At 38.2% G+C, this 23,770-nt stretch overlaps 3 protein-coding genes across 4 annotated transcripts; all 3 read right to left on the bottom strand.

The window, feature by feature from the left end:
* Nucleotides 1-2,987: 2,987 nt before the first annotated feature.
* On the bottom strand, nucleotides 2,988-7,005 carry LOC107597260 (APC membrane recruitment protein 1-like). Of its 2 annotated transcripts, none has more exons than XM_016288246.1 (2): nucleotides 6,946-7,005; nucleotides 2,988-6,426 (listed from the first exon to the last, which is right to left on the bottom strand). In XM_016288246.1, exon 2 carries the CDS (start codon nucleotides 6,319-6,321, stop codon nucleotides 3,508-3,510), a length of 2,814 nt encoding a protein of 937 aa, XP_016143732.1. In that variant the 5' UTR covers nucleotides 6,322-6,426; nucleotides 6,946-7,005; the 3' UTR covers nucleotides 2,988-3,507. The 2 variants fall into 2 exon arrangements, with proteins under 2 accessions (XP_016143732.1, XP_016143733.1); XM_016288247.1 differs by lacking the exon at nucleotides 6,946-7,005 and adding an exon at nucleotides 6,802-6,855.
* Nucleotides 7,006-9,902: 2,897 nt separating this feature from the next.
* Nucleotides 9,903-12,327, bottom strand: LOC107597322 (ankyrin repeat and SOCS box protein 12-like). The gene is made up of 3 exons (XM_016288334.1): nucleotides 12,248-12,327; nucleotides 11,377-11,575; nucleotides 9,903-10,570 (listed from the first exon to the last, which is right to left on the bottom strand). The coding sequence occupies exons 2-3, from the start codon at nucleotides 11,564-11,566 to the stop codon at nucleotides 9,903-9,905; spliced, it is 858 nt and encodes a 285-aa protein (XP_016143820.1). The 5' UTR covers nucleotides 11,567-11,575; nucleotides 12,248-12,327.
* Nucleotides 12,328-13,625: 1,298 nt separating this feature from the next.
* Nucleotides 13,626-23,216, bottom strand: LOC107597259 (myotubularin-related protein 8-like). The gene is made up of 14 exons (XM_016288245.1): nucleotides 23,038-23,216; nucleotides 21,326-21,451; nucleotides 20,872-21,034; nucleotides 19,312-19,469; nucleotides 18,474-18,602; nucleotides 17,825-17,959; nucleotides 17,264-17,396; nucleotides 17,002-17,111; nucleotides 16,787-16,912; nucleotides 16,175-16,224; nucleotides 15,678-15,878; nucleotides 15,377-15,505; nucleotides 15,078-15,204; nucleotides 13,626-14,996 (listed from the first exon to the last, which is right to left on the bottom strand). The coding sequence occupies exons 1-14, from the start codon at nucleotides 23,059-23,061 to the stop codon at nucleotides 14,703-14,705; spliced, it is 1,905 nt and encodes a 634-aa protein (XP_016143731.1). The 5' UTR covers nucleotides 23,062-23,216; the 3' UTR covers nucleotides 13,626-14,702.
* Between the last annotated feature and the right edge of the window lie 554 nt (nucleotides 23,217-23,770).

The following is a 23,770-nucleotide window of genomic DNA, read 5'->3' as shown; positions in this document are numbered from 1 at the left end:
AGACCACCTGTCAATCAAATACAGCATCAGCTCTACTAATAAGGCAATGCCTAATAGCTCAGAAAAATATAACAAGGCACTAATGCTATTTCTCCTAAAAGTGCCACATCTAAAATGCATTTGCCCATTTAGGGTTTCACTACATAATCATAAACAGAATTACAGTGCATTTGTCGGTGCATGATAAACTTACAGTTTGCTTTAAGTCATAATATTCCATTTGTCTTTTGTCAAAATAGATAGTAGTCTTAATAGGTCCAAAAGAGCTGTAAGAATTTTCTCACTAACGTATTAAGATTGTGTCTGTTTTCTGCTAATCCTAATAATACTCACAGTACAAGAGCACAAGAAGAAAAAAAATAACATCCAAACTCATGATAGTCCCAAATAACAGAAGCTCTTCAATAAAGCAAAATATATATTTTTTAAGCATGCTCAAAAAAATCTTTTAGGGTTTACTGACACTGCATACAAGGCCAAATAATGACCTAAAGCTGCACTATTAACAAATCACCTGCCATAGGAAACTACAGCACGATGGTACTAAAAAAACACTCACAAACGTGCAGTACTGATGTCTATTAAGGGTTTATTTCCAGTCAGTGTCGCTAATGAATGTAAAAAGAAAAGAGCGAGGTGGTGAGTGTTGGAAAAGACAATATGACACATCAGTTGCTGTCAATCACGAATTGCCTATTTATTTTGCTCTTCCAGCTCATAACAGTAAGACGTGCAGGACAGCTTCAACCAGTTTCCATGACAACTGGAGCCTCCTTGACTTTAGAACAGAGAGACCACCTGTCAATCAAATACAGCATCAGCTCTACTAATAAGGCAATGCCTAATAGCTCAGAAAAATATAACAAGGCACTAATGCTATTTCTCCTAAAAGTGCCACATCTAAAATGCATTTGCCCATTTAGGGTTTCACTACATAATCATAAACAGAATTACAGTGCATTTGTCGGTGCATGATAAACTTACAGTTTGCTTTAAGTCATAATATTCCATTTCTCTTTTGTCAAAATAGATAGTAGTCTTAATAGGTCCAAAAGAGCTGTAAGAATTTTCTCACTAACGTATTAAGATTGTGTCTGTTTTCTGCTAATCCTAATAATACTCACAGTACAAGAGCACAAGAAGAAAAAAAATAACATCCAAACTCATGATAGTCCCAAATACCAGAAGCTCTTCAATAAAGCAAAATATATATTTTTTAAGCATGCTCAAAAAAATCTTTTAGGGTTTACTGACACTGCATACAAGGCCAAATAATGACCTAAAGCTGCACTATTAACAAATCACCTGCCATAGGAAACTACAGCACGATGGTACTAAAAAAACACTCACAAACGTGCAGTACTGATGTCTATTAAGGGTTTATTTCCAGTCAGTGTCGCTAATGAATGTCAAGTTTTACTGAGATGTTCTAACATTCTTTGTCTGTGTATGTACATGCTTGTGTATTAAAATACAAAACGGGGGGAAAAAATGCTTTTGGTTTTCTGATACCACTAAAAAATGGGGTATGGATCACACAAATTGTACCAAAATGCAAGGGGAAAAAAAGAACGAAACATTAATTATAGAACAGCACTGGACTTATCCGCAAGGAAACACAAAGGTTGATTCATTCTTAAGAGCTGAATATTCACACTGGTAAAAAATGGTAAGTTCATTAATCTGACTTTGGCATTCTGATGAGGGTAGATGATCGTGACTGTAGTGCAACAGCACAGAACAATCACATAACGTTATTAAAGGCTTTACTGACATTGTCTCAAATGACTCAAGAGAGTACCCTTTGATTATCAACTACATAGATCATATTTACTGAAGACTTTAGGCCAGATCTGACTTGAATGTAAGCAGAGAATACGCAAATATGCAGATATCCATACAGTTAATACAGTACATTATGTAATCCCAAACAATCACATACTGTTTAGCAGCACAAACGGAAACAAACCAGATTCTATACTCCGATCCTTAAGCCTTCAGTAAATAAAGTACAGAAGTGTATCAAGGATGTTGGCCAAAATGCCACTGATTTAACAGGCATTTTTCCTATGAAAGTAGCATGTGCTATTCCAAAAACAAAAAATACCATATAAAAGAAATGTGTGACTAGCTAAACAAGATGTTTAAAAAGTTCCAAGATGTAAACATTAAAACCTTGAAACACACAGCATATTTTCCGATTTAAAAAAAAAAAAAAGTGTCGTTTAAAAGGGGCCCTATTATGTTTTTTCACTTTTTCAACTTTAGTCTGTAATGTTGCTGTTTGAGCATAAAAAAAAGGTCTGCAAAGTTACAAAGCTCAAAGTCCACTTCAAAAGGAGATATTTTATTTAACAGAAATCACTTTTCAAAAACTACAACGAACGACTCGTTTGGACTACAACGCATATTTTCAGGGATTTGTGATATCACAAATATCGACGAATGGGACGAGACCTGGTTGAGCTACACTAGAGAAGGCAACGAGTGTTATCAATATGTCGGAGACATGCTAGCTTTCCCAAGGCAGACGAACTTAGAGTGGTTACAATCATCCGGGTTTAAATCACGCTTGACACACACTGACCCAGCTAACCAATCACAGCATATTTCGTATTTCAGAAGGCAGGCCTTCATTTGATACAGGAACTATTCGAGCCATTAATGCCAGACTGGGGAGAGAGGTGTTGTAATAATGTAAAATATGTGAAAAATGTGTTTTTCGAACAACCTAGTATGAGAGCCTGTTCTAGTACACCCCCAAAACAAAATCAAGACTTTGTAAAAGAGCATTGACACACACTGACCCAGCTAACCAATCACAGCATATTTTGTATTTCAGAAGGCAGGCCTTCATTTGATACAGGAACTATTCGAGCCATTAATGCCAGACTGGGGAGAGAGGTGTTGTAATAATGTAAAATATGTGAAAAATGTGTTTTTCGAACAACCTAGTATGAGAGCCTGTTCTAGTACACCCCCAAAACAAAATCAAGACTTTGTAAAAGAGCATAATAGGACCCCTTTAAAAAGTATTTGTTCAAACTGAGTTTGATACTTCAACAAAGTTCTAAGATGATATTGGTTTCAATGTGCTAATGAAGGTTTTCATTCTTATGCTAAAATAAGTCATTTATAGGTTGTCATCTTTATGCAAATATACCTAAAACATATCCAAAACCACACCAAATGGATCAACTTCAATAGCAATACCTGGCTACATAAATGCAAAGCAATATGGCATCTATATATAGACAGCACCTGCTGAGTAATGCTGTAACAAATACAGGTACAAATACACGTCTTCTTAAACTCACAGAAACTAAAACATAGCCCAAAAACTACACAGTACGTCACAAAAGAATACAATAGCTTATCCGGCAGTAACAGCAACTAGTGTGTGTGAGTGGGATACAATTCAAGACTGTCAGTAAACATCCAGCATCGTCTTTGGTGACGAGACTTGTCTATTTGTATTATTGTTTTACTTGGAGTGGGAGAGATTGTTTATAATTTTGGTGGTGCAGGGGTGAAGCTACCCTCAAGTTCCCTCCTCCGGTTCTTTATGGGAATTTCTCGATGGTCTGCCGATTGCTCAGAGCGAAGGTGGGGCACACCTTGAGTGACCCCGACAGGTCGATTCTTCCACTGCATACCTGTAGGGGAGTAACTGCAGGGGTAAAGCGCATCGCCTCCCCCAAACAAAATCTCCCCGTCACCATCGGCTCTAGCGGATCCAGGGAGGTTACGATTACGGCAGTTGTTCTTTAGGGGGAGATGTGAAGGTCTTACAGTTGACTGGCCCACATGTGGCAACTTAGCTTCTTGCTGAGAAGAGTTGGAGGACTCAAAACTCCGCCCATAGCCCCGCCTCCAACTATCAACAGTGACCCCGCAGGGCTGTCGAGGTAATGCCGTATCACTACAATCAGCAGTCCTACGCTGTGAAAACACAGTGTCACAGTTGGTGTAAAGCTCACTTGTCTGAAACTCCAGACTATCCGTATCAAGGGAGCGACTGCGACGGTTTAGCGCTAATGGGGCGGGGACAGGAGGACAAGGTCGACCCAAACTGAGGTGGCGAGGAAGGCTAGCAATGCCCCAAGCGTTACTGAGCAAGAGACTTTGTTCGTAGGCATCAATAGTACGCTGGTCACACTCAGCAAAGCCGTCTTGCTGAAGGTAACAGCCATCTTCCTCAAAGGGTTCGTAAGGAGACGCTAACTCTTCTTCCTCCTCCTCAACAAGCTCGGTTTGCTGCTCACATTCACCCTCATTCTCCATGTCGACCACGTCAAACGTGACAATGGCGGGCAGGGCACTCAGACTCGGCCCGAAAGGAGAACTTGACTCGGAGCCATCAAGACTCTCAGTTGAGTTGCGGTAAAGCCTGGTGTTCTTTGTGAAATCTACGAGTGCTTGGGAGAAGCAGACCATCAGCTCTTCTTGAGATTGACTGCAGCCTCTGGTGGGTAGTAATGGGCTCTGATCCTCAGATTGAGGCTGCCGTCTGGTTGTCTCAGCGACACGTGGACTAAACCCTGAATCGGCAAACAATGGAGTCCCCTGGATTTGACCCCTGCTGAGAGGGACTAGCTCTTTTACAGCTTGGGATCTCTGTGGTGATTGCGGATAGCACTGATTCATGGCTTCTTCCAAAACCATCTTACCGTTGCCTGTGGAAAGGCTTGAATCATCGTAGAAGCAGTCTGTGTGGAACAGAAGCTGATCTTTGGATGGACTTCTGAGATTCTGGATCTCGCAGCACAGAAGGGCATGCTGGATCTTGCTCAGACGCTCCTCCTCCGTCTCCATTGTTCCTGTCGCTAGGGCAGAGGATGCCAGGGTGTACAGAGGATTTGTTTGACTCTTATCTGCACCAACAAATGAATGGGCATCCTTGGGAGGAAGAGCAGGGCTGAGTAGACGATCGTCAGGTTCAAAAAGTTCATAAAGGGCATCACCACTGTAGCTGTCCCGTGAAAGCCTTTCCTGGTGTGGACGCTCTCTACTCTCCTCCTCCATACCTGGTGTGGTGGAGTCATAGTATCCCTCATCGCTGTTGGGAACTGACTCCTGCCGATCGCTCTGTGGGCTCAAGAGGTCAACAGGAGTGAGGGCCGTTTCTGTGATTCCCAGTGGGCTGCTGTTGGAGGTGGCACGGATGGAGCTGATTTGCTGATCAGAAGTAAGCGAAGGGCTATGCGAGCCCATGTCTGAGGGGACATAGCAGACTTCATTACTAGTTTCAGATTCCCATAAGCTCTGCAAGTAATCCGCGTCCATCTCATCAGGAGTTGCCATCTCTTCCCCTCCACCTTGATACGTGACAAAACACGAGCTCCGTTTTCCTGCGTTTCGGCTGCCTCTCTCGGCAGACACAGAGCTCTCGGCGACACCGACATCATCCTGGTCTGCGATGATGTCTCCACAACCTGTCAGTGAATCAAAGCTTTTCAATGACGAAACGTCACCGAAGATTAAGTTTTCAGAGGGGCAGGATACAGCAGAAGGCTCCCCGTCGGGAACGTCCACATTCTGCTCAGCCAAACGGTCCAGTTCTGACTCGGCACACAAGAGTTGATGATATGTCGTCAGTCCTTCCCGTCTCGCATTTTTTATCTCCTCCCCCTTTTTATCCTCTTCTTTTGCTCTCTTCTTCTTATCCACCTCCACTCTGCTTCTCCTTTTCTCAGGCACTAGCGTTACATCTTTCGTACATTCAGTGGCAGCCAATGGCAGTTCGCATTCACTGCCTGTGGGTTGATTAGGCACATCTGGCACCAACTCTTCGCTACGGTCACTGACGCTCGACAGGGCACCAGGCACTGTTTCGGCATGGAAGCTTGAAGACATTTCATGTGCCTCGCGCTTTTCTAGTTCAACATTTTTGTTTTTCCTGTATCTCCGAATGCTGCTGAAAAGCCCCCGAAGGCCTCTGCGCTGTCGTGGTAGAGACTGAGACTTCCCGTGATCCTCCTGTGATTTCTGAGGGTCACTGGAGGCACAAAACTCAAAGTCGCCTGAGGCCGCTTCACTGCTACCTCTGCCCAAATCTTCCCAGCATGCTCTGCTCACCCCATCGTATGTTTGGCTCTTCGTAACACCTGTTTTTGATGACCCCTTTCTTTGACTTCTGCCACGGCCACCGAAAAAGCTGGGCAGAACACAGATGCTCTTCCGACCACCAAAAAACCTGAAAGCCGTCTTCCGTATTTTCACGGAAGGCGGTGACTGAGGTTGAGGGCTGTCATGGGAAACAGAGTCTGACTGTGGACCCCCTTCTGCACCTACAACCTCACTTCCCGTGGCGGTCTCCATACTGACACAGATGACTGTGGCTAATGGAGCATGTCTGTAGCAAATACTCCACCCTGAGAGGCAGGCTGGAAGGTATGGGGACTGTGTTTATCAGACATCTTATACCTGTGAAAGAAACAGAAATTAAGACGCATCATTAGGAACAGTCAAAATAAGAAAAAACAAAACTAAGGCACATAGTTATTAATAAACATTTACAATAACAATTTATTCAAACACTGAAAGTCGTATCTGTGCATCTATGATGCCCGTTTTCACAAATGCCAAATATGACCTTTCAAAAAGTGTTTAAACTTTAAAGGAATAGTTCACCCAAAAATGAAAATGTCATCATTTACTCACTCTCATGTCATTCCAAATATGTATACGTTTCTTATGTTGAACACAAAAGATGATATTTTGAAGAATGCTGGTAATCAAACAGATGAAACCTACAACCAAAACAAAAGCTGACTGAAGCCAACGGGCCTGAACACTCACGGTATTGTGCATCATAAACAAAGGAGAAACACGTACAGATAGCGTGCAGTCCAAATGACTACACCCCATGGACCAGTTACACCAATTACTGCACTGAAAATGTTACTGGCATCGAATAGAACTTCTATCAAAAGACTAACTTACATGCAGTGTCCCCAGCTGGACACCATCACTGCTAATGAAAGCGCGCTAGCCCAGACGCTAACCAGCTGCGTCCGCTTCACTGATATACACATAACTTGCATACGCAAACAGCTGTACACTCACGTACGTTAACAGTCAAATAGCGAATAATGCACACAGATAGAAACATTATGGTCTCCATTGACTTCTATAGTATTCTTTCCTTACTATGGAAGTCAATGGGGACCAACAACTGTTTGGTTCTTCAAAATATCTTATTTTGTGTTCAACATAAGGGTGAACTATCCCTTTAAAAAATTAAATACTTAAGGCTATAATATAACACAATATATAATCCTGCCACCAACTAGGCCAAATCTTTGTTCGTCCTGAACTTACTCGGGTATACACACTGAAATTTGGTCTTTCAGTATCACGGTTTACTGCATAAAGCATATTAGAATGTCCCAACTCATTTAACCCAGGTACATTTGTGACCAAAATTTAGTTTTACAGGTCTAAACAGAGTTGTTGTTCTGTTTTAGTACCGTCAACTACAAAATGAAAGTGTAGACTCTGTTAGCTTGAGGCAGACATTTTTATATTGGAGTAAACAGTCAAACTGGTTTAATCAGAGTTTGTCCCTTTGAAATATTATGTCTGTGTCAAAGCTCCATAAAAAGATTCAAAATTAAATATTAGGGATGCACGATATATCGGCCACCATATCGGTATCGGCCGATAAATGCTAATTTTTTCTGTTATCGGTATCGGCCTGATAAGAAAATTTGGCCGATATCTTAAAACCGATAAATAATGCATTATTTCCTTCAGAGACACTTCAGATGTGCGCTGTTCGTTTGCAGCCTTTTGTGCAATTGTACATTGTAATATTGTGTTTATTTGATGTATATCTGATTTATCTCATATAGAATGCATTTGGTTAAGTTAAAAGAGCGCTTCAGTTTACCGGTGATCGTCTTTAGCTCAGCGCACATTTTGTTAATTTAAATTACATGAAAAAGTCAACTGAAATAAATTACCAAATAAAAAATAGAATTTTTTTTTTCAAAAAATAATGACAAAAGCACACAACAAAATGACTAAAAGTTAAATAAAAAATTTATTAAAACCGAAAATCTAAAAATAAAAGCTAATGTTTAGCTACGCTAAATATTCATAAATACTATAACAGCATATAAATAGTGCTAAAATGACACTGGTCTAGTCTGGTCTTGTGTGAATCTCAGCTAAATGTTACTTTGAGTTTTCCACATCAGTGCAATAATCCTTTTTTCCTATATGGAAACTGGCACCTCAAACTATACCCCATAAATGTAAATACAGAGAAGACAACACAGATAAACATTATGATGTTCAGCTGTTCAATTTTATGAACAAACTAACAAGCCAGATGTTATTCATAGTAGAATTGTGTTTTCAGAATACACCTGCATATACACTGTATATCCAATTTAGCATAGACTGATATACTTTGTAATCCTCAGGCAAGATACTTCAATACCACTGCTATAAATCCTTCTGAGGACTTGCTCTGGAATTGATGAAGTCTTTAACCTCACAGGAACCAAATGATATCCATTACATGTTATCTAATATTTAAAGGGTCTATTACAGGGGAGTCCAAACTCAGTCCCGGAGGGCCACTGTCCTACAGAGTTTAGCTCCAACACAATTGCCTGGATGTTTCTAGTATGGCTATTAAGACCTTGCTTTGCTGGTTCGGGTGTGTATAATTGGGGTTGGAGCTAAACTCTGCAGGACAGTGGCCCTATAAGAACAGGTTTGGACACATCTGGTCTATTATGAATAAATTAATAACATTCATTTAGGGCTCATTTAGACCATGTTCACAAGTAAAAATGGTCACAATTATGAGAAAACACAAAGCCCAAACGATACACCATTATAAAATGTTTATAAAGGTTTTTCCATTAAATAAAACAAACCAATAATAAATGCATTTTTTATTTTTTTAAGTTTTACTCACAATTATAATTGTAAAACAACACTATATGATACTTGCCTGTTACTTTATCATATTTTAATGAGCATTTGCATTGTTGTATTCCCACTGGTTACAGCTATCACCAAGAATAAAATGTTCTACCATGCAGTTTATCACTGGGCTATGTACTACTGAGTAAATTACATTGGCTCATTTAGGAGTGAATAATCCGAACAAAATTTGTTTTCTTAACCACAGAGGCAGAAAGGCTAACCTACAACAATACAAAAACAAAATCGATGACAGTACAGTGTTACAACCTGAATGAGTCCTTCAATGCAACACATAGCGTGAGTGAAGTTCCGCTGGATTAAACCTACAACCAAAACAAAAGCTGACTGAAGCCAACGGGCCTGAACACTCACGGTATTGTGCATCATAAACAAAGGAGAAACACGTACAGATAGCGTGCAGTCCAAATGATTACACCCCATGGACCAGTTACACCAATTACTGCACTGAAAATGTTACTGGCATCGAATAGAACTTCTATCAAAAGACTAACTTACATGCAGTGTCCCCAGCTGGACACCATCACTGCTAATGAAAGCGCGCTAGCCCAGACGCTAACCAGCTGCGTCCGCTTCACTGATATACACATAACTTGCATACGCAAACAGCTGTACACTCACGTACGTTAACAGTCAAATAGCGAATAATGCACACAGATAGAAACATTAACGATACTCGCCTTATTTTTCCATCTTTTCCGCACGCGCGTGCAGTGATGATTTTTTCTTGCAATTCTGAATTGTAAGATATAATATCTAAATTGCAAGGTAAAAGGAGAAAAACAACTCAGAATTCAGAGAAAATTAAAATCAGAATTGCAAGATGTAATCAAAGAATTGTGAAATTCTTTTTTGTGAGTTTATATCTTGCAATTCTGGGAGTATACCTTGAAATTTTGACCTTTTTGTCTCAAAACTGCAAGGGGAAAAAACACCTTTTAAAATGTTTTATTCCATGGTAGAAACAGGTTTCCATACAACACTAATGGCAATAAATAAAACAATGCTATAATACCACTAAAACTTCTCTCACCTCGCTCTTTCAGCAACAGCTCAACAGCTTCGTTCTGTTTGGTGCTCTTCTCTATAATGAGGGTCGGCAGGTAGACGTTTGCCCCAAAGTCAATGAGCAGTTGAATGTATTCGACTCCACAGCCGTGTCTCAAACACAATTCCAGGACCGTCTTCTGCTGTGTGGCTCTGCCGTTCACCTTCTCTACCGGGTTGTTATAGTTCGGATCTGCCCCATATAACAGCAACATTTTGAAGCAATCCAGGTGTCCATATATGGCTGACAGGTAAAGCGGCCCGCTGCACACAGCAACCCCTGAGGCCCACAGCGTCACCTTTGGCCTGGCGTTGACCTCCACCCCGTGCCGAAGCAGCTGGCGGAGGATCTCGGGGGCACCCTCTCGGGCAGCTGTGAGCACGGGTGAGCTGTTGTTCAGGTGGCTTCCATTCGGATTAGCTCCGGCACGGAGAAGCGCAATCACGCAGCTCAAGTAACGCCCGCACACAGCGGTGAAAAGAGGGGTCTGAGCTTTAACATCAAGGCGGTCTACATCTGCCCCATGGGCCAGGAGCAATTGCAGACACCTCAGGTGACCTACAGCGGAAAAAACTGCTGAAGTTAAAAATGACTGCAAAGCCCTGCAGAGAGCTGTGTGCTTAGTTGAGCATATCTCAGGATCTGCTCTCCCCTCTCTGCAGGACATCTACCTCAGATGCTGTAAAAGTAGAGCCACAAAAATCTCCACAAAAGACTCCAATCACCCTGGTAACTCTCTGTTCACCCTGCTCCCATCTGGAAAGCATCTTATTATCTTTATCTCCATGTTTATTACTTTCTTTGTCTTATACTTTGTCTAAATGTTGCACATTCTATGGAGCGGACCTGACTTACATTTCACTGCTGGTTATGTATTATATGTGACCCTGCATCAAAAAAACAGTCATAAGGGTCAATTTTTTCAAATTGAGATATATATATGTAAATAAGCTTTCCATGATGAATGGTTTGTTATGATAGGACAATATTTGGCCGAGATACAACTATTTGAAAATCTGGAATCACCTTTAAAGTTGTCCAAATGAAGTCCTTAGCAATGCATATTACTAATCAAAAATTAAGTTTTGATATATTTACAGTAGGAAATGTACAAAATATCTTCATGGAACATGATCTTTACTTAATATCCTAATGATTTTTGGCATAAAAGAAAAATAATTTTGATAATTTTGACTCTGCTATTGCTACAAATATACCCGTGCTACTTATGACTGGTTTTGGGGTCCAGGGTCACATATATATATATATATATAACGGAGTATGTGACAAATAAAATCTTGAATCTTGTGGTCGTGGTGGACAACAAACTCAGATGTGACACCATGGAAGGGTGCCGCACGTACCTTTGGACGCAGCCATGCGTAACGGTGTACCTGGGATCCCCCAGCCGCTCTGCTGATTAATGCACTTCCTGTAGCATTCTTGTGACAGTAGCTCGGCCAGCAGGAAATGGTCATTTTTAGCCACAGCTCGGTTCAGCAGCAGACTCTCAGCGGCTGCTTCATCCTCCTCCACTGGCCGCAGCTGGAGCATGGACGAGAACTGCAGAGAAAAATTTAAAGTTTATGCACAGCTGAGGGCCTCTGCATGACAGTTGAAAATAACAGCAAATTAGTGAGCTGCCTATCTAGACCATGCCCAAAAATGCTGTCTAGGTATGCAGCTCACTAGCTTGTATTCAGGATGAACTGCACTCACTTCTTCATGACGTGAATTGTTGTGTTGCACTTTCAGCTCTGTTTTGCTTTATAACAGCAAATCAACCTTATATTGGGATATTATTGCTATTAATGAGTAAACTACGATTATATTAATGTAATCTCTTTGACAGCGTTTATATTATTGGAATGCTTTGTCATGATGGACTTTATCTGTATTAGCTTTAACGACTACTAGCAAGCATACACGGTCAATAATCCGGATATCATAGATAAACCTCAAAAATACAAGCAAAACTAGACTTTTAAATGCTTTTATGCTAATAAACTCAGCTGAGAGTAACACTGGTCGCGTTCAAGCGGAAATGTATTCCCAGGCTATCTATCGGAGCTCGGTGTGTTTAACTCCAGTAACGTTATCTGTCACATAAATAACGCAGTTTGACTCGCTCCTTCTGACCTGCTGTCAAACAAACACGCATTTTAAGGTATACAATACATATACATGAGCAAATAGTAGATATTTTAAATGTGTTTTCGCCTCAAGGACACTCACCGAGCTAATAACAAGCCAAACAGCGGAAGCTGTTCCGTGGGCGACCAGAGGGGGCGCTGCGCGCGCACACCGCCACTGGGATCCAGTCATACCTGTTTTGTAGGGATGGGCGATACCTCTTATTTTATTTTCGATCCGATACCGATATTTACCGATATCGTCAATATCGATACCGATACTTCTAAACTAAACTGATCTTTTAAATTATTGAAAGAATATATAATCAGTAATTATACTCACTTAATATTAGCTTTTAAAGCCATGTTTTTTTAACATGTGCTGTTTTTGTTTACACTTTTAGAAATAAAATATACTATAATTGTATATTTTAGTCCTTTAATGGGGCAGTAACCTCAAAGGTGCAACTATACCCCTAAAAGTGAGCATATTAGTACCATACAAGTATGCATGTTTTAAGGGTAGATAAGTTACAAAGGTGCACCTTTGAGGGTACCTCATGAAAAATAAACATGGTGTTACATAAGTACTAAAATGTAGTATTATTATTATCTTGGTAAATTTGTGGTTACTGCAGTTTTACTACAAATACTGTGGTAAACTGTGGTTACTGTAATAAAACCATGGTTAATTTTTGTTAAAGGCTGCCCGGCTGCTGTACACCTAAAGGCGAAACTTTAGCATATTTTTTTCTGACAGATTTATTAACAGCAATTACAGAACATAACACAATCCATTTGAACTTTTAACAACAAGTTTAAATAAACGTACTCGCACAAACTAGCCAATTTAAAATAAATATTACATGTACACAAAAGTTTGGGGTCAGTAAGATTTTGTAATATTTTTTTAAGTCTCATGCTCACCAAGGCTGCACTTATTTGGGTTTTTCAGAATTAATGTTACATATAGTAACAATATAATGTAATGTAATAATGTGGCAATGGTTTCTTAAGATCTGGCTATGCTTCTGATGCTTTTGGGAAACGCAGCCCTATTTGAACAAGCACTCTGAGCCATGTGTCTACAGTGAACACTGTCTGTGATTGATTGGTGTGTTCCGATGAGCAGGAGAACTGGTTCTATCCAACACAATTATTCACTAATATAGTCTATTTTTCCACTTAGAAGCTTATTTTATGCACCGAATTTCTTGATAAGTAAATAAAATTAATGTTTAAAAAAATGCACTTCAGAATCGATATTTTTATGTGAGGATCGATCCTTTCGATACAACATCGGTATCGAAAGTATCGATACTTAAGGATCGATCCGCTCATCCCTACTGTTTAGTGTAATGAGCGAGTTTAGTGTTGTCCACAAACATAATGCAATATAATCGCATAACATAATGCACATTTGTTCACTAAAATTTATATTTATTTAAAACAAATTTAATGATGTACAAAACAGTGCAATGATCAAAACAAGCGTGTATAAAATGAGCTGACACAATTATTACACAGAGCAAAACTCTTCTCAGTTTTAAAAACAATAGATGTAATGTAACCACAGTCATTTTCAGTGGTATCCCTCTCATTTCTTATTTCAAAATTCCCTTTTGACTATTGCTGTACATTTAATCAAATAATAAGAATGTAAACAAATGCTTCTCAATAAAGGAAGCATTTTTAAACATTGGTTTTGCGTTTCACATAGTAATAAAAACTTGTCTGGAGCTCCATAGCAGCCAGGGTTCTCAACTAAAGTTGTCAAAACTTTTCCACATCCATGGGAAATAAACATCCGGTAGGCATCATTAAAAACAGTATTGCTTTGCAAAACTATATTGCAATTTAAAAGGCTTATAATATAAGTAATATTCCTAGAATACTTTTATGTGCATCAAATTATTTGTGTGGCATTAGAGCTTGGCTCAAACAATGTGGCATCCCATTGCAATCAATCAGCAGCACTTCAGCAGTGTTCCTTTTCATGCGAAATGAACAGCGTTTGCAATAAGGAACACCACAAAAATAATACTAAGCCCTTTGTGCAAAAAACTGATAATCAATTTGATCCGTGTTTTAACAACATGTTCCCTTTATCAACATGAATTTCACATCAGCTGCTTGTGTCTGAATAAATCAGTATCAGAGTCTGACTACACAAGTGTTACTAAAAGAAAGACATTAAAAAAATAGTCTATTGTACAATGAATAAGGCCACATTTGAACGGCATTTAAACAAAATGTAGATGATTCTAAGTGCCTATGATTAAAGCATGTAGCTTCAATCCTCATGGTCTGAAGGCCATCAAACACACTGAAGTCCACAAAAAACATAAAGAACATTGCAGAAATGCTCAGAACAGATATAACAGGGCACAAGGATCTACCCAGTGCTCGAGAAATCGAATAAACAGCAATATAAACAATCACAAACTGGTGTGCTGCAGCTTCAGCTGTGGAAACGGTACTTTATGCATCTTTTCAATAATCTGGACATTTGTTCTTTGGGGTCTCAGTCAAAATGTCTGTTCTGTTACTATGGCGACTCAAGAGGATTCTTGTTCCTCCTCTTTGGAATGTTCTGTTTCCACAGAAACAGGTTTGTCCTCAGAGGAGGTCAGATCGTGTTCGGTGGCTCCTGGATCCGCCCCTTCCTTCTCATTGCACTTCTCAGCTCCTGGGCCCGCCTCCTCTGCGTCTCCATTAATTAAAGGAGCGCAGCTTCCATTTGATTGGACGACAGGAGCGGTGGGAGTCTTCTCGCTTGGACCGTCCTGTTCCGCAGGTGTGTTGATTGGTCCGGATGGATCGGGGAGAACTCCATCTGCAACAGCCAGCTGCTGTAAATGGAGAAGAGAGAGACAGCGTCATATCAATCGAATACCTCTCCACACTGACAAACCTTCCACGAACCCACTTACTCGCTGTAATTCAGTCATGGTTCTCTCTCCTTCCACCTGCTTCTGTGTGAGGGAGAGCAGCTGGTCTAGAACAGACTGTTTTGGGTGCATGCCTCTGTCATAGTGGTTATACATCCCACACCAGAACCTGGGAAACATAAAGAAATACAAAAACTATTCAGTGAAATCAAATTGCTCTCCATAAAAATCGAATTACTTTGGTCTTACTAACAGAATTTTCTTAAGTGTCATCTTTAAGTGTTAGTCTGCCGTGGCACAGCTGGTTTATTCATACTGTATGTTTAAGAGTGTATCCGTACTTGAAGTGCAGCGGTAAAGTGCTGGGTCTCAAAACTGTGCTCTCTAATGAACGCCGGTACAAGGGGTTTCGATACAGATGCTGGTTCTTCAGAAGATATGGCCACAAGGAAAACGTCTTTTCATGCAACCTAAAACCCCACAAAGAACAGTGAAGCAAAGCATTTTAAAATCATTCAGTCATTGCATGTTTTTCATCTTTAATAATAAAGAATATTTGCTTTTCATTTTGAAGCATACACGTTCAATGCCGACTTCATCATTTTTATTTGTACATACATGTATGTTTGTGTCTTTCCTCACCTCACGTCCAGCCTCTCTTTCTGACAGTTGCCGATGAAGTTTCCATACTGGCAGGCGTAGACTTGATTGTGTATTTCTATTAAGTAACGTTCGTTGAACTCAAACACACAGGGCAATTGTTCAGACAGCTGCCACACACACTCCAGGAACTGGGTGAAGACCGGAGACACTTCTTTGGGGTCGGTGTCCAGATGGCCACACCTACAGCACAAACATATATACAAATGAACATGTGCTGTCACAAAAAATTGACTTGGTATTGACCGTAATGGCTCACTATTAATAAAGTGAGCATTTTTATAGCATATATAAAAGGTAACTGTAATGTTTTACCATTTTAATATTTGCGATTCTTAATAATTATTGTTATTAATTATCTCTTAAAATGCTATTATTATTAAAAATATATCGTATTTACATATTTGCAGTTATCGAAAGCTCTGATAATGTTTTGAGGGGTATTTATTAATGCATGTAACAACAGTGAAAGTTTTTACCTGTGACTGAATTTATGACCAAAAGAGATCCACTCCTTTTCTATTAAAACCTGTATAAAACAAAACAAATGTCAAATGATGAATTTCCCCAACAGCCTGCTTTCTTGTATACGATAAACAAATTCAACACAGTCAAGACCTTAAATTCTATTATTTTGCCATATTTCAGTCTGGGTGTTTGGGGTCAGTAAGATTAAAAAAATTAATTAATTAATACTTTCAGGTATTTAATGCAAGGACAGTGATGATGACTTTTATATTGTTGCAAAAACTTTCTATATCAAATAAATGCGGTTTGTTTAAACTTTCTATTCATGTTCTTAAGCACCAAATCAGCATGTTAGAATGATTTCTGAAGACTGTAATGGCTGCTGAAAATTCAGCTATTGCCATCACATAAATTACATTACAAAAATATTTTTTAAATATTAAAGTGTTAAATTTTACCAACCCCAAACCCATATATGGTATATAATAAGTTACACAGGAAAAGTTAATGACTTAATTTGAGAAGCCATGACCTGCTCAACAGTGTGACATAAATGTGAGTGTGAACTAAGTTCACAGGAGTCCAGTGTTGAGGGTAGAGGTTATAGGTTACTGGGTCATTACCATGAGGCCTTTAATAGTTCTGTAGTATGGGTCCAGCAGTATGCAAGCCAAAGAGCACACCTGAGCCGTTCTGTCCCAACCATCAGAACAATGCACTAACACACTCGCCCTCTCATCACAGACAGCCTGGAACACAAACAAAATGACTGAGCTCATCATTGTTGATATACTCGTGTTGGTGTCTCTCTATGCAGTTATAGCATGGAGGTCAGTACCTTGGCGAGGAACACGCCTGCATCCATTACAGATTTGATGTGCCTCAGCCAGCCAGAGTTCTCCAGACCTGTCAGATAGTCACTCATGGAAGGAGACTTCATAGAGCACACTGGAAGAGCAAAGGTACAACCAACCATCATTTTATCTACTGATTTAAAAGGTACAGCCAACACTCAACTGAGCAACTTCCAGAAATAAACCTAATCAGCTACTGCATATACCAGTACAAATCAATTTTTTTTATAAAGAGTGTTCTCTCACCCTCCAGCAATTTTTGTAGGCTGTTTCTCATGACGTGGATGTTCTCGATTCCTTGGAACTGGAACCTGATATTGGAGTAGTTGTCCTCATTCTCATAGCCTTTACCAGCTGCGCGGTTGGCCATTGCGTTCAACTGACAAAGAAAAAGACATGTACAAATGTATGCACATACACAGCTCCAGAGGGTCAGGTCTCCTAAATAATAGGGAAAGGAATGAAATGTTGTTTCTCCAGTTGCACTGATGAAACATGAGATGGGCAACAATAAACAGAAGAGCATATTTAATATTTGCAATATGTACAAAAATAAGATTCATTCCATAACCTCACTCTGATGGTACAGAAAAACCTAATTATGACAAGAATTTAATGGTCAACTAGTCGCTACATAAACAGAAGAGTAGTTGGGGTCAGAGGGCGAAAGATTACACATTCTCTTACGTGTCTCCTACATTCATGCCACAGCAGTTGGGGTTGAAAGTTTAAAGATAAACATTTTAAAAATCCCATTCTGGACGTGTCCTCTTATGTATATAGAAAGGTTAAGGTTAAAGGTCACACCTTAGGCCGTGTGTCCACTACATATATAAAAGGGCAGTTGGAGTTCGCTTGGCTGATGGCCTGAAGCATCTGCTCGTCTTCCACACAGCGAGACGTCAAACCCGACAAAGGCTGACTGCAGCGACAGAGCGCAGCCTGCAAGACAGTAACACGAGATGCAAAGAAAAGATAATGTTGTTGTTAGTGGCACAACTTTTTATCAAATTGTAAAAATGCAATTAATAGTCTCTAGGTTAATCTGATTTAAATTAATCATTTAATTGGACTATTTTTATTCATTGCTTTGCAGTATTAAATAAAATATGTATATACTGTAGTTATAATTCGTTTTTATTTTGACTATCTCTGGTGAATGTGATCAGTTTGTTGCCGTGTATTTTGGGACTCTGTTATCGGTGAAGTTGTATTATGTATATTATGTAACAAAAGTGCCCATGCAGGACTGCGCATTTTGAAGGTCCCTCTCTGTGTAGTTAAGTTATCATGCAATGTTACCTTAGAATTTGGCCAAATATTTTAGAAGGCATTATAATTAGGATGTCTACTGTTTGAAAAAGCCAGCCTGTCTGGATTTTGTCTATGTAGGGTGCTCACTTAGTTGTGGAACAGAGCCATTATGTGTATTCATGATGTGCATGTGCTTGTATACCTTAGTGTCTTTGTGATAGTAAGACAGAACAGGCAACCGTCCTCGGCTCCTAAACTTGGCACTGCCTGTTACTACCGCAACACTGGCATTTTTAGGGAGTCCTAGGATAGATGGATAAGTGCTACAGATCTATGTGAAAGAGAGACATTGAAAGATCCATGAGACAGAACAAAATATGAATTATAATTATAACATAACACAACTTATAAACAATTTAATCACAACTGTTTATCAAATAAAAAAACGAATATTCTGATCAAGTTTTGGGTGCATATACTACTGTTCAAAAGTTTGGAGTTGATAAGATTGGTTTTTGAAAGAAGTTGTCTTATGCTGTTCTGCATTTTTCTGATCAAAGTATTACTGTTTTACTGTGTTTGTGATGTATTGCTTCAATTTAAAATAACTAAAGTTAAAGTTTTCCATTTGAATCTATTTTATCATTCTAATATGTTCATTTTGCGCTCAAGAAACAATTTGTATCATTATCAATGTTGAAAACAGTTGTGCTGCTTTATATTTTTCAGGATTCTTTGATGAATAGGAAGTTTGAAGAACAGCATTTATTTAAAATAAATTTTTAATATTATAAATGTCTTCACTGTCAATGTTCATTTAATGCATTCTTGCTGAATAAAAGTATGAATTTCTTCAAAGAAAAACATCTTTTACCCCAAACTTTTTAAGGGTAGTATACGGGTGTTTGGTTGAAACTGTGTGTACTTAGAACATATTAATCATTGTGGTCAGCAGACAAAAAGAGTTAGGCTGATTATTGTGAAATAGTCCTAAACAGAAAGCATGAATACTGGATTGTCGAGTAATAGGAAGATGTTACCTCATAGTTCTTGTTGAGGTGGCTGATTTCCCAATATTCATTGGAGAGACCCATCCTACTGAAGTCGTTCGCCACACTGATGAATTCCCAACCCTGTCTCCTGTCCACCTCGTTTTGGTGTGGATTATAGAGAAAGGCATACAGCTCCTCTTCTTTGACTGAAATGACACAAAAGCACAGTTAGAACCTGAGAGCAAACATGTGTGCAGTTGGGTCAGTCTGCAAAATATTATTACATTTTTCAGTATGAAATAAACATAACTGGAAGATTACTGTACTGGACACTAAATAAAAAAAGTAGTGTTGTTTGTCTAATTGGGCCAGTCATGTACTGTCACCATGTTCAATACTTATATCAGTGTTGTTAATGTTAACTAAAACAATTAACAAATAATTTGACCTAATTGGAATAAAGTTGAAATTAAATTAAATATAAATATTAGACAAACGCGTAAACTTAAAAACTTAAATAAAGTTTAATAAGTATCGCTTTTTATTTCTCCTCTTTCCTATTACTTGTTTCACTTCTGTTTCAGTTATTATAACCATTTCTTACTATGTGTAAGTAAGTTGTTGTTTTTTAGCATGTAAGTTTGGCAGTGTTATTTTTTAGGATTACTGATAAACTACTGTCGTTTGATTTGTATTTGTTACTTATTTAAATTTTTGTTAAATTATGTCTAAATTTATTATGTCTGTATAGGTCTTTTATTAAGTTTTAGTTTTATTTAATTTGAGTTATTTTATACTTCAACCAACTAAATGGAAATTAAATAATATATACACTGTATATTGAATTTATAAATGTGTATGTATATATATATATGTATGTATGTATATGTATGTGTGTGTGGTTGTACACACACATATGTAGTTGTTTTTTTGGTGTTTGGCTTAGTGTTATGTTAGAATCATTATTACACTCTTATACCTTTTGTTCTTTAATATTTTGAATTGGTTTTAGCTTTATTTTTAGTTTTTCATTTCAATGTTAAGTTTTGAAATTTTGTTGTATGCATTTGTCTTTTTTATTTCATTTCTTTATTTTTAAAATGTGTATAAGTAGTATTTATAAAGTTTTCGCTTTTAGTTTTGGATCTGTTTTTAGTTGTTTTAATACTACAATTGATTGCTTCTGCTGTCCTCATTTGTAAGTCGCTTTGGATAAAAGCGTCTGCTAAATAACTAAATAAAAAGAAATAAATAAAAACTATAAATACGCCCTTGGCAACTAACTGAAATAAAATGTTTAAGTTGAAGACCACAAATTACTAAAAGTAAACATTAAATTAAAATATTGTTTTGACTATACTTGTGAGGACATTTGACTGATCCTAACTAGTTAAAAGGTTTATAAATCAGCCAAAAGATGTTTTTAATTAAATCTAGTGTTCTGCACATGTTTCTGTGATGGGTAAGTTTAAGGGTAGTGGTTGGGTTAGGTGTTAGAAAAAAAATCATTAACCTGATATAAAATCAAAGGAAGTCTATGCAATGTCCTCACTAAAGTAAGTTAGTGAAACAAAGGTGTGTATGTATGTGTGTGTGTGTGGTGTGCACCTGGTTGAGATAGGCGCAGAAGTGACTGAAAGACATCCTGACAATCTCTCTCTCTTTGGAACAGCAGATGAAGCAGCTGGAAGGTTTTACAGCAGATCAGGAGAGGACAACCGGATGCAGTTAATGGAAGCTTCTCTACCGACATGATGTGATGATGCAGCACCTTCAAACACATAATCCACTGTTATCAGACATCTGTGTTTCTAAAAGATCCTACGGTAACACTTTATTTTTACACATGTTACATGTACTTACTATTGCAATAACAATAAATTATGCATAATTACATGCAAGTATCCCTAATCCTAACCATAGTAAGTAGTTAAATAATATTACTCAGTACTTAAATGTATAATTACACTGTAACAAGGACACCTTCACATAAAGTGTAACCGATCCTACAACGGATAAGTGGAAGACTATTACATATTCTGTTCCCGCTGGCCTACATTACCCATGTTTCTGTGCGTGTGTTGTTATTAGTTTGTTCCACATAGATAAGGTGAGTAGCGGTCAAGTAGAGAGTGCCCAGAGCTGACTTCTTTTCAGGGTACGTGTTCAGTAGTTTCACATACTCCACCTGCAAAACACAAAAACAGTTTTTTTTTTTTCGTAATCACGTCTTAATAACTGAGTTGATAGACGAAATAATAAGCAACGCTCTAGCCAGCGACCGCGAGTGTTAATGACACAAGCAAGTCCGCAGGTTTGGATGTGCCCCCTCAGGGAGCAGAACCCATCATCCAGCCCGTGTTTAACACAATGGAGAGGAAATCCTACAGAACCTCTTAAGACTACTGTCAGCACATCCTGTTCCTCCATCGCTTGTCATTTTGGTTACTTAGTAACAAGCAATGAAACAACATTATTATAACACAAGATGCCACTTCAGCACTAAGTAACATTTTCTCTCGAGTCAAAGTCTAATGTACCCTGCTCGTTTATACTCGATAAACTACACGAGAACTAATCTTCTCAGTAAATGATGATTAGAACGATCCCTTCAGGGTTTTAGCACAGCAAATGCAAGTTAGTATTCTCTAATGTCTCTATAAAGTGAACAGGTTAATGTATTTCAGCAAGACAAGAAACTCAAGGTAAGCCACAGTAGGTTCTTTTTGGATTCAAACCCATAATTCTCTATGAACGGGCAGAGCAGATCTGAGCAGAGGTGTCCGCTGCTAATATAGAGACGTCCTGTAGTATTGCTGATTCAACATCCTTTGAGCTGACCCCTCCATGTCCCCCCAAAAACATCCAGAGAGGCCAAACACTGCAGCATTCATCCTTTTTATGACGATCATATGACCATATAATATTATGTAAGAAAAGTGCCCATGCAGAACTGCGCATTTTGAAGGTCCCTCTCTGTGTAGTTAAGCTCTTGGGAGGCTCTTCTAATAAGATGATGTTCCATAATCAAGTGTGTTAAATAAGATGATGGGATACTGCATGACCAGGACTGAGAATATAATGTGTTACAGCCCTTGTCATACTTTAGGCAAGGGCTTTTCACATTTTCAAACAAACAAAAAAAAAAGGTGACATTCTATAAATAATTTAAAAAAGAAAGATGAAAAAATACATAACTAAAAATGATGTTCAAGGAAAGAACGTAAATAGTAAATTAAAGCCAATAAAATAAGTCAATCAATACAGTACTACAACAGTACAGTACTAAAATGAGTAAAAAGCAACATAATAATGCAACGTTATAGAAAATATATATTTTCCAAATTCTATTTTACAATATTATGTTTTTCACTGTATAAATGGGGTCTTTATACAAGAAACTATATAGATACCTTCAATATTTTAGGATGGGATCCCTTGCATGTGGCATCTAAAAAGACTTGTATATGATTTTCCCTCCCTTTCGCCCGCAGGTTCACCTGAGAGCAGTTACATCTGAATTTTGGATGAAATACTCCTTTGCATACAGTAATGAAGTGAAGTGAGAAACTCCTTCAAGTTCATTCACATGTTAGGTTACATGTTACATTTAGTAACCAACATTAAAAAGAACTGAATGGATTTAACAGCAGATTAAGTCAAACCTAACAAACCCCATTTAAACGCTTCCTTTCGAGAGTTACGTTACTGAATCTGACTTAAAACACGAGATCTGCCAACTTTACACGAGCACACCTGTTGCTTCAGACTTACCTTTGGCGTTATAATGTGTTCCATATTTTCAGTGGTTTATCATCCAAATGTCCACGTTAAACTTTCGCTGTTTAGCGGTTATCATGTTTGTTTCAGGAACTCGTATTATGTTGCTGCGTTCCTCCCTGACCTGAGGACTACAATCATGGTTGTCAGCTGACTGGAGCAAATATCGCGATAACTCGAAGCGCGACGTGTTTTCAGTCGCCTACTTGCTGTATGGGGATTCAGCAGCTCATTCCTGAAGGATGCTGTAATCATTTAAACCACTGCAGTCCGTCTGTCAACAAAACATATCAATTTAAAATAAATAATGCCAATTATTTTAGTATGTTATTTAGTATTTAGCAATGTTAAAGGTATTAATCAGTCTAAACATGTACCTCATCTCCCCGAGATTTAAGATATAACTAGCCTGTGCATAAAGCCAGAAATTAAAGCAAAAACAAAGATAAAAATAAATAATGCAGTTTGATTAAAATAAGTTAGGTTAAAATATATAAATAATACATTTGATTGAAATAAATACATTTAAATAAATAAATAAAATGATTAAAATAAAAAATATTATTTAATAAAAAAAATCTAAAAGTACAGTAAGCGAGTAGAAAAAAAACACAATGATATAGCATAATAGAAACTAAATATGTTCCAAATAATATTTTACACACATTTTTTATATAATTTTTTATTAAAAATAATACATTAAAGGGGTCATATGATGCGATTTCAA

This window comes from Sinocyclocheilus grahami, unplaced genomic scaffold (genome assembly GCF_001515645.1).
Source record: "Sinocyclocheilus grahami isolate Dianchi unplaced genomic scaffold, SAMN03320097.WGS_v1.1 scaffold230.1, whole genome shotgun sequence".
Classification (NCBI taxonomy): domain Eukaryota; kingdom Metazoa; phylum Chordata; class Actinopteri; order Cypriniformes; family Cyprinidae; genus Sinocyclocheilus; species Sinocyclocheilus grahami.
Note: the sequence above shows the minus strand (reverse complement) of the source record. Positions and strands in the feature narration are given on the sequence as shown.